Source organism: Coregonus lavaretus, assembly GCF_964263955.1.
Source record: "Coregonus lavaretus genome assembly, chromosome: 16".
In the NCBI taxonomy this organism is placed as follows: Eukaryota; Metazoa; Chordata; class Actinopteri; order Salmoniformes; family Salmonidae; genus Coregonus; species Coregonus lavaretus.
Window position 1 is genome coordinate 5,038,232 of NC_140003.1, and position 16,092 is coordinate 5,054,323.

The window sequence follows — 16,092 nt, forward strand, 5'->3', positions numbered from 1 at the left end:
AAGTTAATTTACTTCTGTTGAAACGGGACAAAACAAAGGGTACAAAACATTTCCATACAAACAACATATGTTAGATAGTAATAATAGCCACCTTATATCGCTATCTGACAGATAGCTAGAGGCTAGAGCTGAACTGGCTGTGGTAGCTACTGGCTAGCTAATTCAATCACCTCAGTCAAGAGGGGATGAAACATTAGCTAACATTACATGTCAGTTATACTAGCTAATAGCTCAACACTGGGAATAAATACTAGTTTAGTTTTTTCCTGTTAAGTTAAACAGCAGTTAGCTTGCCAGCTACATCTGTCAACTAAAGTGTAGCCAGTTTCTGCTCTGCTTGCTTTTACAACTCGGAGGAAGAGCGCAACACACTGACAGCAGCTGCATCAGTTCAACTCTCCCGTGCTGGCCCAGCCAGCCTTCCAGAAGCTTTGCCTTTCACACAGCCTGTCCGCCCGCTCTGTGGTGTCCGCATGGTCCTAAATCCGGCTGAAAACTCCAAACAGCCTACCCGACCGCTCTGAGGCTTCCACATGGTCCTATAGCACACCGTTGATGCTTTTTGTATCACATTGCAATGATAAAACTGGGGGGGACAAAAGTGCAATTTCAGAATGTGGGGGGTTATTAGTGAAAGTTGCGCCCCTAACAATAACCAAACGATTGGATAAACAAATAATTTGTGAAATCACAATGTAACGCAACAGATGACATAGGGTGAGTTTAGAATTCTCAAACATATGACAAAAGTAGCTTCAATTTGATTTAGATGATGTTACTTGCAACCTGCAACTCCTGACTTTTCTTCCGAATTCCGAAAAAATATAGATTCCGATTTTGATGCACAAAGCCATTCACACCAAGTCTGATGCGTTTTCCCCCCACTTTTAAAAAACATTTGCATAACCTCACGAACGCTGCTGCCGAGGCCATTCTCTTGCTTTCGAATTATTCAGACGAAAAAACTGACTTGGTGAGAAAGGGCTTTTAGATGTAGTATAACGTTAGCTAACTAGCTAAGAGTGAGGGGAGAGCACCGGACTTAACGTTAGTTAACGTTAGCATTGCTAGCTAATGGCAACGTTGCCATCTGTCTAAAGTATATTTGACGACATCATAATGATGACAAAGTTGTTTCCTACTAATTATTTTCCTACTTTAGCAATGTCATCGTATTTTAGACTAAACAATCATTAGCCCCTGTTAAGAATGACTGGGCACCACTCAACTTTTGGGAGTCACAATGGCTGAGACGTCAGAATTTAGAATGTTCATAGCAATGGTGTGACGCGACTGAGTGATGGAGGTGCAACCCATGAATAGGGCTCGTTTTAAGTGTACTGGTTCAAATGGACTTGATTAAAAGTTTACTTTGAATGCAAAGGGCTAGCCACTGTTCTACCCCACTGAAAATCAGAGCTGGGCTCAAAAGCATTCGATTCCTGTCGACTAAAGTCGTTCAAGTGGTAAATTCACTAGATAAAAGCCACTCTCATACTCCATGATGTATACCCTCAAAGCCTAGTCCACCAACATAAATCTAAACAAGAAAGATATAAACAATGGAGCCAATGCATCCTATGAGAGAACACACTTAGTGTTCTTCAGTCTTCTATTCAAGCGCTGGACTAATCTCTGCCTAGATCCTACTCAGCGCTGAGGTGGTACTTGAGGTGGGTGGTGGGCTTCAGTAGGGCACCCTCTGTGTCTAAGTGGGCCCTAGTAATCCCTTCAGATACAGACACTAGCTCTAGGGAGCCTCCCTAGGGTACTGTCACTGTAGAGCTCCCACACTGAGTGGGTTAGCCTTATAATCTGTTCGGTAGGGGTTTTGAACTAAGTCCCTGTCTCAGCGAGTCGACTATTCAGATGAAGCTCTAGTCCTGTGGGATTGAATCAGGAACGGGATGACGAGTAGGGTTATCGGGAGGTGACAGTGATTTGAGTATAGTGGAGCCTCTTGTGTAGCCTTTATCCAGTACCCATTATTTGATAAGAGTACCCATTATTTTGCTGTCATATCTCCTTAGGGATGTTCTAAAGGGACAAGCCTGGATCTCTTCCTGACTGCTACACTCCAGAGTCCGGGACTCTCTTCTTCCTAGATCTGAGATGGGCTATGGTGTTCACTGTTCAGTATACCTACTGTACATAGGACTTAATGAATGAGTGTTTCTCTGTGTGTATATGTATGGAGATTATGATTTATGTATTCTATAGGCTAGCACACTAATGCTGCAATGTATTGCCATAGCTCTTGTCTTAACTGTGTTTATGTGTCTGTGTCGGCGTGTGTGCATGCTTGCTTGTGCGTGCGTGTGTGTTTTTGTGTGTGGTGCGTGCACATATCTGTGTGTGTGTGTGTGTGTGTCTCTCCGTGTGTGTCTGTGTGTGTGTGTGTCAGGGTCTGGTGGTGATGTCTGGTGAGCTGGAGGAGGTGGTGAACAGCATTCTGAAAGGCCGTATCCCTGGCATGTGGATAAAGAAGTCCTACCCCAGCCTCAAACCCCTGGGCAGCTACGTCAATGACTTCCTGGATAGGCTCAAGTTCCTACAGGTACACGCTCCGGGGTGAAGTTTCCGCTAGGTAGTGAAGAATGGCGCCAGAGGGGATGGCTGCCATTTTAGGGGCTCCTAACCAATTGTGCTGTTTTGTGTGTTTTTTCCATTGTTTGTAACTTATGTTGTACATAATGTTGATGCTACCGTCTCTTATGACCGAAAAGAGCTTCTGGATATCATAACAGCGATTACTCACCTCGAACTGGACAAAGATTTTTTATTTAATGAGTCGGACGCGAAGGATATAATGTTGCTCCCAGACAAGGCCCAAATCCCCGTCATTCGCATGAAGAAAGGAAGGAAATACAGGGGGCGGAGATTCTTCGGCGAGTCGGTAACCCGCCTCTACCATCCATTCAATTAGCCAACATGCAATGACTGGAGAATAAACTGGATGAGCTCCGTTCGAGACTATCCTACCAACGGGACATTAAGAACTGTAATATCTTATGTTTCACCGAGTCGTGGCTGAACGACGACAGTTGGCTGGGTTTTCCGTGCATCGGCAGGACAGAACAGCTACGAGTAAGACGAGGGGTGGGAGTGTGTGTCTATTTGTCAATAACAGCTGGTGCGAGATGTCTAATATTAAGGTAGTCTCGAGGTATTGCTTGCATGAGGTAGAGTACCTCATGATAAGCTGTAGACCACACTATCTACCAAGATAGTTTGTATCTATATTTTTCGTAGCCATCTATTTACCACCACAAACCGATGCTGGCACTAAGACCGCACTCAACGAGCTGTATAAGGCCATAAGCAAACAAGAAAATGCTCATCAAGAAGTGCCGCTCCTAGTGGCCGGGGACTTTAATGCAGACAAACTTAAATCCATTTTACCTCATTTCTACCAGCATGTCACATGTGCAACCAGAGGAAAAAAAACTCTAGACCACCTTTACTCCACACACAGAGACGCATACAAAGCTCTCCCTCGCCCTCCATTTGGCAAATCTGAACATAATTCTATCCTCCTGATTCCTATTTACAAGCAAAAACTAAAGCAAGTATTACCAGTGACTCACTCAATACGGAAGTGGTCAGATGACGCGGATGCTACGCTACAGGACAGCTTTGCTAGCACAGACTGGAATATGTTCCGGGATTCATCCAATGGCATTGAGGAGTATACCACCTCAGTCACCGGCTTCATCAATAAGTGCATCGATGACGTCATCCCCACAGTGACCGTACGTACATATCCCAACCAGAAGCCAAGGATTACCGGCAACATCCGCACAGAGCTAAAGGCTAGAGCTGCCGCTTTCAAGGAGCGGGACACTAATCCGGACGCTTATAAGAAATCCCGCTATGCCCTCAGACGAAAAAAAAAAAGTATTTGGACACCCCTTCAAATTAGTAGATTTGGCTATTTCAGCCACACCGTTGCTGACAGGTATATAAAATCGAGCACACAGCCATGCAATCTCCATAGACAAACATTGGCAGTAGAATGGCCTTACTGAAGAGCTCAGTGACTTTCAACGTGACACCGTCATTGGATGCCACCTTTCCAACAAGTTAGTTTGTCAAATTTCTGCCCTGCTAGAGCTGCCCCGGTCAATTGGAAGTGCTGTTATTGTGAAGTGGAAACATCTAGGAGCAACAACGGCTCAGCTGCAAAGTGGTAGGCCACACAAGCTCACAGAACGGGACCGCCGAGTTCTGAAGCGCGTTGTGTATAAAAATCATCTGTCCTCGGTTGCAACACTCATTACCGAGTTCCAAACTGCCCCTGGAAGCAACATTAGCACAATAACTGTTTGTCGGGAGCTTTCCATGGCCGAGCAGCCGCACACAAGCCTAAGATCACCATGCGCAATGCCAAGCGTCCGCTGGAGTGGTGTAACGCTCGCCGCGATTGGACTCTGGAGCAGTGAAAACGCATTCTCTGGAGTAATGAATCACTCTTCACCATTTGGCAGGCCGACGGACGAATATGGGTTTGGCGGATGCCAGGAGAACGCTACCTGCCCCAATGCATAGTGTCAACTGTAAAGTTTGGTGGAGGTGGAATAATGGTCTGAGGCTGTTTTTCATGGTTCGGGCTAGGCCCCTTAGTTCCAGTGAAGGGGGGACCAACTCCATATTAATGCCCATGATTTTGGAATGAGATTTTCGACGAGCACGTGTCCACATACTTTTGGCAATGTAGTGTATTTTAAACTTTGACGATTAGCTCGGGTGCTACTGTTGTGTATTCTGTTGCTCCTTCTGTTGACAAGGCTCTTTCTGACCCTCAGTCTGCCTTTATTGTTTTACAGAAAACCTTTATTGACCTCAAAACTAGTTTTGAATGGGGGTACAATTTAAGCATATGTTTTTATCTAGAGCGGGGAAAATTATTCAAATGTTTTAAGCATCTGTACCTAGGATGGTGCCCACATTGATTGTGTCCCTGCTTATATGTTTCTGGGCAAGTTGCCTTTAAAAGAACACACTGATAAGTTAACTAAGAAGCTGAGAATAAAAAGGGGCTTCTATAGAAATAGGTCATGCCTCTCGCTTAATAGTAGAAAAAAGATAATTCAGTCAACATTCCTACCCGTCCTAGACTACGGCGACATCATCTATATGAATGTAGCTGCCAATACACTGAAACCATTTGATGCATTTTATAAGCGCTACACTTTATTACGGACAACAGGTTCCGGACACATCACGGCATTCTGTATCAGAAAGTAGTTTGGCCCTCCTTGAAGTCTCGTAGATTAATGCATCACTCTCTTTTTGTGTATAAAGCTCTTTTACAGAAACTCCCACTGTACCTAAAATCACTAATAGCTTTTAGATATACAAGTTACCTACCCGGTCTCAGGGATGGCTAACTCTTTTTATTCCTTCGGTCTGTACAGAGTTAGGTAAATCTGCTTTTTTTTTGCACCTTATGTATGGAATAATATCCAAAACTCTTTAAAATTAGATGCTTTGGGCAATTCAGAAAACGGATTCATATTACTGATGAATGTGTATATTTCCTATGACTGTGCTTTTGTTTCTACTTTGCATTTTGTACTTGATGTGTATTTTTGTAATGTTTGTAATTCAGGGGTCATCTGTGAAGGAGACTCCCTGATAAAATAAAGGTGAAATAAAAATAAAGAAATGTGTTTGCATTCATTGAAGGGTGTGGGCGTGGCATAGGAGTCTGGGTAGCCAGGCAAAGTTTCCCCTACAGTTTCCCCAAACCATCAACACATCAGAACTAATTACAAAAAACTAAATTGGGTGTTATTTCCTGGGCATATGTTTAGGGCTAGGCATTCAAACTGACTAGGGACAGAGGTGGAAAGTAACAAGACACAGAAAAGCAATCTATTTGCAAAAATAGGTACTCCACCTCTTCATTTTCTGTCAGGTCTGTAAATGTTGTGTACATCCCAAGTTACATCAGACTCTGATAATGTTTTATGTAGGATTAGGGTTATAATAGAAATGTCTGTGTTTGCCTGAAATGTCCAGATGCTAAGAAAGTCAGTTTTAGAAACCAGGCTTCTCACATTTAGGTGTAGCAGTCCGATCCCGTGTCATGATTTAAGATCACTCAGTGTCTCTAAAACAGGCAACTCCCCATCAGCGTAGACCACTGGACTAACTTGAATTGGTACACATACAACATTGTTCAAAATCAAACCATTAGGTCTATGCCTCAAACAAGGTAGCTGTTTATGATCAGAAAAAATGGGAATTACCTCATGAGGGGGTAGGTAAACTTTCATACTGCACTTGCAAAGTATCACCATTTAATTGCGCTAATATTGCCGCCTATCGTCCTTGGTCGGAGCATTTGCACACACACCATTTGCCTTTGCATTAAGCCTTTGTGCTGTGCTCCATTCGTCCCTCTGCAGGGCTGGTATGAACACGGGACGCCGGCAGTATTCTGGATGTCAGGCTTCTTCTTCACCCAGGCCTTCCTGACGGGAGGCCAGCAGAACTATGCCCGGAAACACACCATCCCCATCGACTTGCTGGGCTTCGACTTTGAGGTGCTGGACGACAAGGAGTATCACCAGCCCCCCGAAGACGGTGAGACAGACAGAGGTTGGAGGGAGTGATGGAAGGGGTGGGGGGTGAGAGAGTGCGGGAAGAAGTAAAGGGGTGAAGTAGAGAAAGGGATGTGATTTCTCCTGATTAATCAGGAATTCCTGCTTTTCTGACGCAATCCTCCATTCATTGAAACTGACCTATTCCCTAGCCAGAATCCTGCTTTTCCAGTTTGTGTATTTATTTTTTTATTTTATTTCACCTTTATTTAACCAGGTAAGCCAGTTGAGAACAAGTTCTCATTTACAACTGCGACCTGGCCAAGATAAAGCAAAGCAGTGCGATAAAAACAACAACACAGAGTTACATATGGGATAAACAAAACGTACAGTCAAAAACACAATAGAACATCTATATACAGTGTGTGCAAATGTAGCAAGTTATGGAGGTAAGGCAATAAATAGGCCATAGTGCAAAATAATTACAATTAGTATTATCACTGGAATGATAGATGTGCAAGAGATGATGTGCAAATAGAGATACTGGGGTGCAAATGAGCAAAATAAATAACAATATGGGGATGAGGTAGTTGGGTGGGCTAATTTCAGGTGGGCTGTGTACAGGTGCAGTGATCGGTAAGGTGCTCTGACAACTGATGCTTAAAGTTAGTGAGGGAGATAAGAGTCTCCAGCTTCAGAGATGTTTGCAGTTCGTTCCAGTCATTGGCAGCAGAGAACTGGAAGGAATGGCGGCCAAAGGAGGTGTTGGCTTTGGGGATGACCAGTGAGATATACCTGCTGGAGCGCAAACTACGGGTGGGTGTTGCTATGGTGACCAATGAGCTAAGATAAGGCGGGGATTTGCCTAGCAGTGATTTATAGATGGCCTGGAGCCAGTGGGTTTGGCGACGAATATGTAGTGAGGACCAGCCAACAAGAGCGTACAGATCACAGTGGTGGGTAGTATATGGGGCTTTGGTAGCTCAATTGGTAGAGCATGGCGCTTGTAACGCCAGGGTAGTGGGTTCGATCCCCGGGACCACCCATATGTAAAAATGTATGCACACATTACTGTAAGTCACTTTGGATAAATGGCATATTATTATTATTATTATTATTGGTGACAAAACGGATGGCACTGTGATAGACTACATCCAATTTGCTGAGTAGAGTGTTGGAGGCTATTTTGTAAATGACATCGCCGAAGTCAAGGATCGGTAGGATAGTCAGTTTTACGAGGGCATGTTTGGCACCATGAGTGAAGGAGGCTTTGTTGCGAAATAGGAAGCCGATTCTAGATTTAACTTTGGATTGGAGATGCTTAATGTGAGTCTGGAAGGAGAGTTTACAGTCTAACCAGACACCTAGGTATTTGTAGTTGTCCACATACTCTAGACCCGTCGAGAGTAGTGATTCTAGTCGGGTGGGCGGGTGCCAGCAGCATTTGATTGAAGAGCATGCATTACGGAAGGAGTGTTGTATGGCATTGAAGCTCGTTTGGAGGTTTGTTAACATAGTGTCCAATGAAGGGCCAGATGTATACAAAATGGTGTCGTCTGCGTAGAGGTGGATCTGAGAGTCACCAGCAGCAAGAGCGACATCATTGATATACACGGGGAAAAGAGTCGGCCCAAGAATTGAACCCTGTGGCACCCCCATAGAGACTGCCATAGGTCCAGACAACAGGCCCTCCGATTTGACACATTGAACTCTATCTGAGAAGTAGTTGGTGAACCAGGCGAGGCAGTCATTTGAGTATGTCCTGATCACATCCAGAGCGGTTTTAGAGAGGGCAAATGAGAAGAGAGAAAGAAAGGTGATTGAGAGAGATTCTGAACGGTAAGGGTTAGAGCAAATGGTGGGTAGCAAGAGACTAGAGAGAGCGTAAGGAAAGAAAGGGAGGGAGGTAATGATAGGAGGAGAAGAGATAAAATAAATAGATATGGAGAGAGAGAGATGGAGAGAGAAAGTGGGACGCTCCCCTCCTCTGTCCCCAGCCCTGCATCAGCCTCTCAAAGGACATTTTTTAAATTCACACAAAATAAGCCATTGAATGTGTTTGAAATGTGTTCACAACATTTTGTATCATGTTGTACTGCAACCTCTCCATCAGTCCCCTGCTGCTCTTTCATCAGCCTGCCATGATGCTGCCGGCTCCAGGAGAGGAGGCCACAGTCACAACAGCAGCATCATATTGAAATTGTGCTCTGTGCATCATATTCAAATTGTTCTGTGGTGTGTGTGTGTGTGTGTGTGTGTGTGTGTGCGTGCGTGCGTGCGTGTCAACAGGTGGTGTGCTAGGTATCGTGTATCTGATTGTATGTATGTTTCTCAGGTGTGTACATTTATGGGCTCTACCTTGACTGTGCACGTTGGGACAGAAAGACCAAGCTCTTGGCTGAGTCCTACCCCAAAGTGCTACACGACGCCATGCCTGTGGTAAGTGACTCATCACAAGCTCACAAATTACACATCAAGCAACACACACAAATAAGTGCTTGTGTGGTCATTTGCAACAAACATTATCAGGAAATGATTTGTCATTCCTTGGTGAAAGATCATCTTAAACTATTTTTAGGGGTTCACAGCAAAGTGAAACATATTGTTATTCTTAGAAAACATTTTTTTTTGACATAGTCATAACTCAAGCATAGATTGGTAACTTTTTTCTAATTTGGCACACAGAAACTAGAGGCCATGAGTAACTTGGTCAAAAAGAATGGCGCCGATTGGCCTATAGGTTCAGTGTTATAAGCAGTCTCATGTAAACCCTCATATCCACCTAGAGAAACGTTGTATGTAGGTGTCTTTCTTCATGCTGAACAAATTTGCCTCAAGGACCCATAAGGTCAGGATAGATTTTCCTCCATCTTGGAAATTTTAGAAAAACGTATTCTCATGAACCATGAATCCAAATAGGCCCATGGTACATCTCTAAACTTAGCTTGAGAAAGCCTAAGGGATTGGTTTGGAGATGGCTGAGTTATTGATAAATCAGCAAATTAGATTTTAAGTGTCCATTTTAAATCCTTTGTAAATCCACATCACAATGGCCTATTAACTTGAAACGTTTTAGGGTCATCAAAGACATTACCATGATGAACCATAATGACAAATCAAAAATCAGATTTTACGTATCCTTTTATACTACTGTAAATCCAATAGGGATGTGCACGGTTATTAGAATATCCGAACGGACGTTAGCATTCGAATACTTACGAGAGTGTAGATTTTTTTAGGAGAAAAAATCATAGGCCTATTATAACAATGAAAAGGCTTTGTCTCAATTAAATGAATTATCTATGTAACATTGCTACATACCAATATATACCAATGACGTTAGAAATTCTTAATTTAATAAAACAACAAACTTTGAATGTAGTTTTTATGACGTGTGCCACATAAAAAAACATACAGTTTTACCTACACACGTTTCATGCATCATCAACTAAAGTGGTGCACACTACAGTCAGAGGCTGTGGGAGATCTCTAATCAATGTGAAATTGAATAAAAATGACGTCAGCAAGTTAGCTAAATGAGAACGAGCAACCAACAGGTAGGCTGTTGTTTAATCTGAATGGAGGGAGCGCAGCAAAATACCCTCAACTAGCCTAGCTAGCTAGCTAGCTAGCTAAAATAGCTGGCCATCATAGCGAGCTTTGTTTACATTGATTTGATGAAGTAAAAACAGGCACTGCCAGATGGGATGATAGATAACCTATGGCATTTACACATTTGTCTAACAAGCGCGAGTCAGTGGCTACTTTTTTCTCTCTCTCTCCCTCCCGTGTCACAGACATTGGCCCCTTCCCATCCCCTGCCCCAAGTCACGCAGGCTGCGCAGCAAGTGTCCAAGTTTAAACAAAGTTACAACATAACACATGTATTTCGACTATCCGAATATCCAGAAACAAATTAATATTATTCGAATAGTGAAATTATTTCCCCTTTTTGTACCATGCTGGCTGAATAACAAGCTAACCAGTAACTTGCTAACACCAGACACAGATTGAAGGGGAAACATATAAGTACCTTTGCCATAGATGAATAGTGTAAACGTTTAAATATATTTGCTGACACCCTACAGTAACATTTTGGCACCAGTAGAATAGCTATCTAGCTATATAAACTATGCCCCTCTGCAAAAATGCCTTCTCCAAACGTCGGTACTTATTTAAATTAGGTAGGAGAATATAATGTTACCATTGGTGTATTAAAATGAGTTAGGGTGATGTCACCCTATCCCCTTAATAATCCCACCTCCTGAATCTAAGTGTTTTACATGGGGGTGGGGACCAGTAACTTTATGATGATAACTTTATCAATGTAGAAGCAACATTCATTTTTCATATTTTGTTCATCATACTTTGATCTGGTTTCATCCAAATATCATCATATTTCATGAAAAACATGATTTGGACTGTTTATTACCTTTAATAGCTCTCTATGTAGGGTGCATAAACCACTGTCAATTCCCAAAAAGCTGTGATTTATAAAGGGTGACATAACATTATCTGATGACATAATGCCATTACTAATATGCTTAACCTACCCAATCAGTCTGAATTCAGTTGGATGCCCATCCACCGTTGATGGCCCATCATTAGGCAAGTAAGCAATAAAGAACATTGGCGTAAATAAAGACAGTAGTGAATTAATTAATTAATATGATTTATAGCTGTCTTTTTATACACTAATGTTCTTTAGACATGTACTCAGTACATGACAGGTGCAGTTCTAGCGTGTCATGACAGTTTCTCCAGGCAAGAACACACTCTTAGGCCAGGTATGGCGGCTGCATCACGAGTTTCAAACGGTTTACTTTAGACACTGAAAGGAAAAATTGATGGTAGGGTGCATTGCCAAATGTGATATAACCCACTATATCAATTCACCAAGAAGCTGTGCTTTATAAAGTGTGAAAGAGTGTACTGGCCTTGAGCAGGGCTGAGGTGCGTTCAAAAGGTAAATAGTTTATGAATGTTAGCTAATGTTAGCTTACATATTCCATTTGGTTTGTGTTAGCCACGAACACGAAGTCTGAGAAGGTAGTGTGCGGAGAACCTAACTGCTGTTTTGGGTCTAAACTGACGAGCCAAGTAGTCATTTAGGCTGTCTATTACATTTATTTTCTCTCCCAAGTCATGCAGGGACTGTGACAGCATGGAATTCAAATGAGGAGATAGACAGATGGGTCAGGGGAAAAAGAGAGAATGTCCACTTGGGAGAGATGAGGATTCCTGTGCCACCACCCCGCTGACCAGATGCTCTCGGGGTATGCGAGAACACAAGGTCAGACGAGGAGAGAGCAGTAGGAGTAGCAGTGTTTTCAGTGGTAATCCATGTTTCCGTCAGCGCCAAGAAGTCAAGGGACTGGAGGGTAGCATAGGCTGAGATGAACTCTGCCTTGTTGGCCGCAGAACGGCAGTTCCAGAGGCTGCCGGAGACCTGGAACTCCACGTGGGTTGTGCGTGCAGGGACCACCAGATTAGAGAGGCAGCAGCCACGCGGTGTGAGGCGTTTGTATAGCCTGTGCGGAGAGGAGAGAACAAGGATAGAGGCATAGTTGACAGGCTACAGAAAATGGCTACAATAATGCAAAGGAGATCGGAAAAAGAAATGAAGTAAACATCTGGGAAAGCGAGAAAGTGGGGCCTCCCTCACTTTCGTTTCACTGAAACACCCAAATATAACTCTCCCAACTTCCACCTCAGAAACTATAATTGTTGTAAACTACAGCGGTTCAATGTTTTCTAGGAATAGACTAACTTAGTTTATTCAGCTAGCTAACTTGGTACAGTATTCTTCCGTGAAAACCGTCCAGGGCACCTAGTCATATGACGCCACAGCCAACTAACAACACGGTTTAGCACCAATATTCGGCCACAACAAACCACCAGTGTGTCAACACGCCAAGCAGATCATTCATATCTGTGTCTAACGTTGTGGGTTAGTCCCGACAGCTTGAGCGAGTCCGTCGTCAACTTATTCAGCCAGTTAGTTAGCTAGAATAGTTAGCATACTAGCTAGCCATTGCTTTCTGCCAACGAAGAAACCCGTCCTCCCACGGCACGAACACACAGAGAGAGCCAAGCTAACATTAACTAGTCACCCATGTCCCGAATTCCCTTGAACGACTCTGGCTACCAGTATGTAAAAACAAAAAACAAATGTAGGTTATAACTTACCCCTAGCAGCTACTGTTAGCTAGCCAAGTGCAAAGCTAGCCACTGAATCAATTCGGCAGTTCGCGTGTGTTAGCTAGGTCGTTCCAGCTATTGTTTAGTAGCTATCCAGGTAGCAACATGCTAGCTACATTTCGAGCACAGTAGCTACTTACTACCTAACGTTAACGCTTCAGACAATGAGGTTAGAAAAACAGCTGAATGGTAGGCATTATTGTATGTAATTATTGTAGGCAGCTAGCTGGCATAATTACAGGTACTCTCAGTCGTGAAACAACTATCCACAGTTGCTAATAGTTACCAGTAGCTACCCGCTAGCTAGTGCAGGTAGTGGGTTAGCTAGCTTCGTGCTTCACCGGGTTCAGCCGAATACAATACTTACCTACAATAATTACATACAACAACCCACGATAACTACCAACAATACCTAACTACAATCTAAATACATCGTTTAAGCTTTACTCGACAAAGCTTAAACTATGTATATAAGCCATATAAGCCAAGCTTACCTCCCGCCAGAGAGAGACACGACCTCACCGACGACGACGACCTCACAGACAGACAGACAGCCAGCATTTTTTTTGAATTTTTTATAGCCGGTGAATAGTGCCCCCTCATAATGCATTAGGGCTGATTTGTGAGGACATGGTGAAAAGCGTTGCCTTCAGACATGGGTCTATACAGTATGAATCTAAGCTTTCCAATGATTTAAGCGTAAAGGGTATACGTGAGCAATAACTTGTTGAATACTGACATTGTCATAGGGTAAACTCCCTATGGGAAAAATGAATGGGATGGAGGGATGAAAGAGAGAGATAGAAAGCTGCCATTGCTGCACTGCTATCACACATTTTCCATCTCTAGGGACATAGAAAATCACTCTTAGACATTATCACCCCAAGTGAGGCCAGTAGGAGTGTTGGGCCAGTAACTGAAAGGTTGCTGGATCAAATCCTCGAGCCGACAAGGTCAAATCTGTTGTTCTGCCCTTGAGCAAGGCAATTAACCCAAAAAATTGCTCCAGGGTCGCCGTCAATAATGGCTGATCCCCTGGCTGTGACCCCACTCTCTGAGGGTGTCTCAGGGGAATGGGAAATGTAAAAAACACATTTCACACCTGTACAGGTTACCCACTTGTACATACAGTGAACCAGGACTGTATAAGCACCCCCTTATTATTATTATTATTATTTTGATTATGATTATTATTATTATTTTATTTTTTTAATATTACTACTACATGTAATAGACAGCCTACATGGCCACTTGATTATTTGTAGTGGCAGTTTAGACCCGAAGCAGACAGGCTCGCCTCACACTACCTTCTTAGACAGTTAGCTAACGTTCACAAACTATTTCCCTCGTTGAACACATCTCTGCCCTGCTCCAGCACAGCTTTTTGGGGAATTTACATAGTGTGTTATGTCACATTTGGCAATGCACCCTACATAGGGAGCTGTTATGCAACGTACATAGGGAGCTGATATGTTACACGTTATACACCATTTATGCAGTATGACATAAGCTTATAGAGGATTTGTGAAGCATTAATATTGTGCTTATGAAGACTTTATTTATGCTATATGAAGCCATTATAAGTTGTAGTTCATTTAAAGTGGGACTGTATATGTAAATATCAGTCTTATAAATGAGGTCTAAGTAAAACTAACACTAAATAGCTTTTGCAGTGCGGTGTGTTTGAATCCTGGCCTAAGTGTTAAGATCCTGATGATGTTTGTTGCAAATGATTCAGGATCTTATGGGTTCCCATTGCATGTCAGGACAATGTCTCCATCTCCCCTCGATGCATAATGTTATACTTACATAAGCCTCACAGTGGTTTGAAGGGATAAAGATTAATGTATTCTTTTCCCATTAATTCCACCGGGCATAGAGAGAGACGGAAAATATCTTCCCATGTATCAGTGGACCCAACTGTTGGAAAACAGAGCAGATTCTATCTATATTCTGTGTCTTAACTCCTACGAGGCAACTCTTTTTATCAGACTACAATACCCTGTAGGTGCCAAGGAGAGTACGAACAACAACAAACGGCAGAATAAAAACTGATGCTCTGTTGTTCAACCCAGGAGATTGTTCCCAGCTTTGTGTTCATAGCTCTATCTCAGGGCCTGACGCAGCCGCATCAATTTCAGCCCAAACATGGTGTGCGCAATAACAAAGTTTGTCCTCTCTTATCCTCCCCTAGTTTTCTAGCGGGCTTCTTAATTGCAACTTGATTTGGTATATGAATAGTGTATTAAGTAGACATTAAAATAGATTGCTAGTGGCAGATTCCTGCAAGAAGCTCCCAGACAAAGTATAACTGATTGCTTTGTAAGTTTTCTCAGTTATTCTTTCCCCCCTCTTCTTCTTTGCCCTCACAATGCCGGCTGTTGAATAATGCACAAGCATTCTCTTTTTAATATTCAGACATTTCAGGGCAATCTTATTAACAAAATCAGTTCTTGACAAGAGCGGAACTTTATTAGAAATGTGTTTATTATTTGTGGGGGAAAACACAACACAGTCAGCTTTGAAATGCAAATCTAATCAGCAACTCCCACTATCGAATTGGATGAGGATTTCACAAACTCGCTTTTGTGAGAAGCTGAGTGTCCCAGTTTATCCCTTTTGTTTTACCAGACCTGCTAATGTACCCCGGGGACTCACTCTCTCACTGCTATTGTATCAAATGTTACATCACCAAATGTCCAACTGGTGACTACATTTTGACGATAAAATGAGATCAAGTCCAATTACCTAACTGTTTAATTCTCTGCTATTGTCTTCCTCTCCTCCATTCTGTTTATTTCCTAAAACCATCATCATTGTCTTCCTGCCTACTCCTCATGTGGACATCATCCCCCTCTCTGCCTGTACCCCCTCTCTCCATTCCTGTCCTCCATCTTCCATCCATTCTTCCCTCTGCTGCCCCCCAGATGTGGCTGAAACCCATCAAAAGGCAGGACATCCCCCAGCGTATGTGCTACCTCTCCCCCGTCTACAAGACCGGCGAACGTCGCGGCACACTCTCCACCACTGGCCACTCCACCAACTACGTAATCACCATGGCGCTCAACTCGGACGTGCCCGCCGAGCACTGGATCAGACGAGGGGTTGCGCTGCTTTGCCAGCTCAATGCATAGACTTCCCTTAGCTCTGTTTTGCACCCACTATTTATCCAGTTTTATGTAAGAAGAGTTATAAAAAGAATGGTCTCTGGCTTGTTTTTCTTTTTCACACAGTGCTTAATGAATGTATTGCTGAGAGTAAGTTGTAATGATATTTGACTTTGAGGGGCTACGGAAGCATACACAAAAGCACAAGTGATGAGGATGAACCCAAAAACTCATAG

The 16,092-nt window shown here is 43.0% G+C and overlaps 1 protein-coding gene across 1 annotated transcript in view; it reads left to right on the plus strand.

Moving 5' to 3' along the window:
* dnah7 (dynein, axonemal, heavy chain 7) overlaps window positions 1-15,883 on the plus strand; it is a gene marked incomplete at both ends in the record, with an annotated part of 219,285 nt that extends 203,402 nt beyond the window's left edge. The window contains 4 exons of the mRNA XM_084179224.1: window positions 2,405-2,557; window positions 6,414-6,591; window positions 8,884-8,987; window positions 15,677-15,883. Of these exons, the coding sequence (XP_084035350.1) occupies window positions 2,405-2,557; window positions 6,414-6,591; window positions 8,884-8,987; window positions 15,677-15,883 (642 nt within the window). The remainder of the gene's footprint in view (window positions 1-2,404; window positions 2,558-6,413; window positions 6,592-8,883; window positions 8,988-15,676) is intronic.
* Window positions 15,884-16,092: the final 209 nt, after the last annotated feature.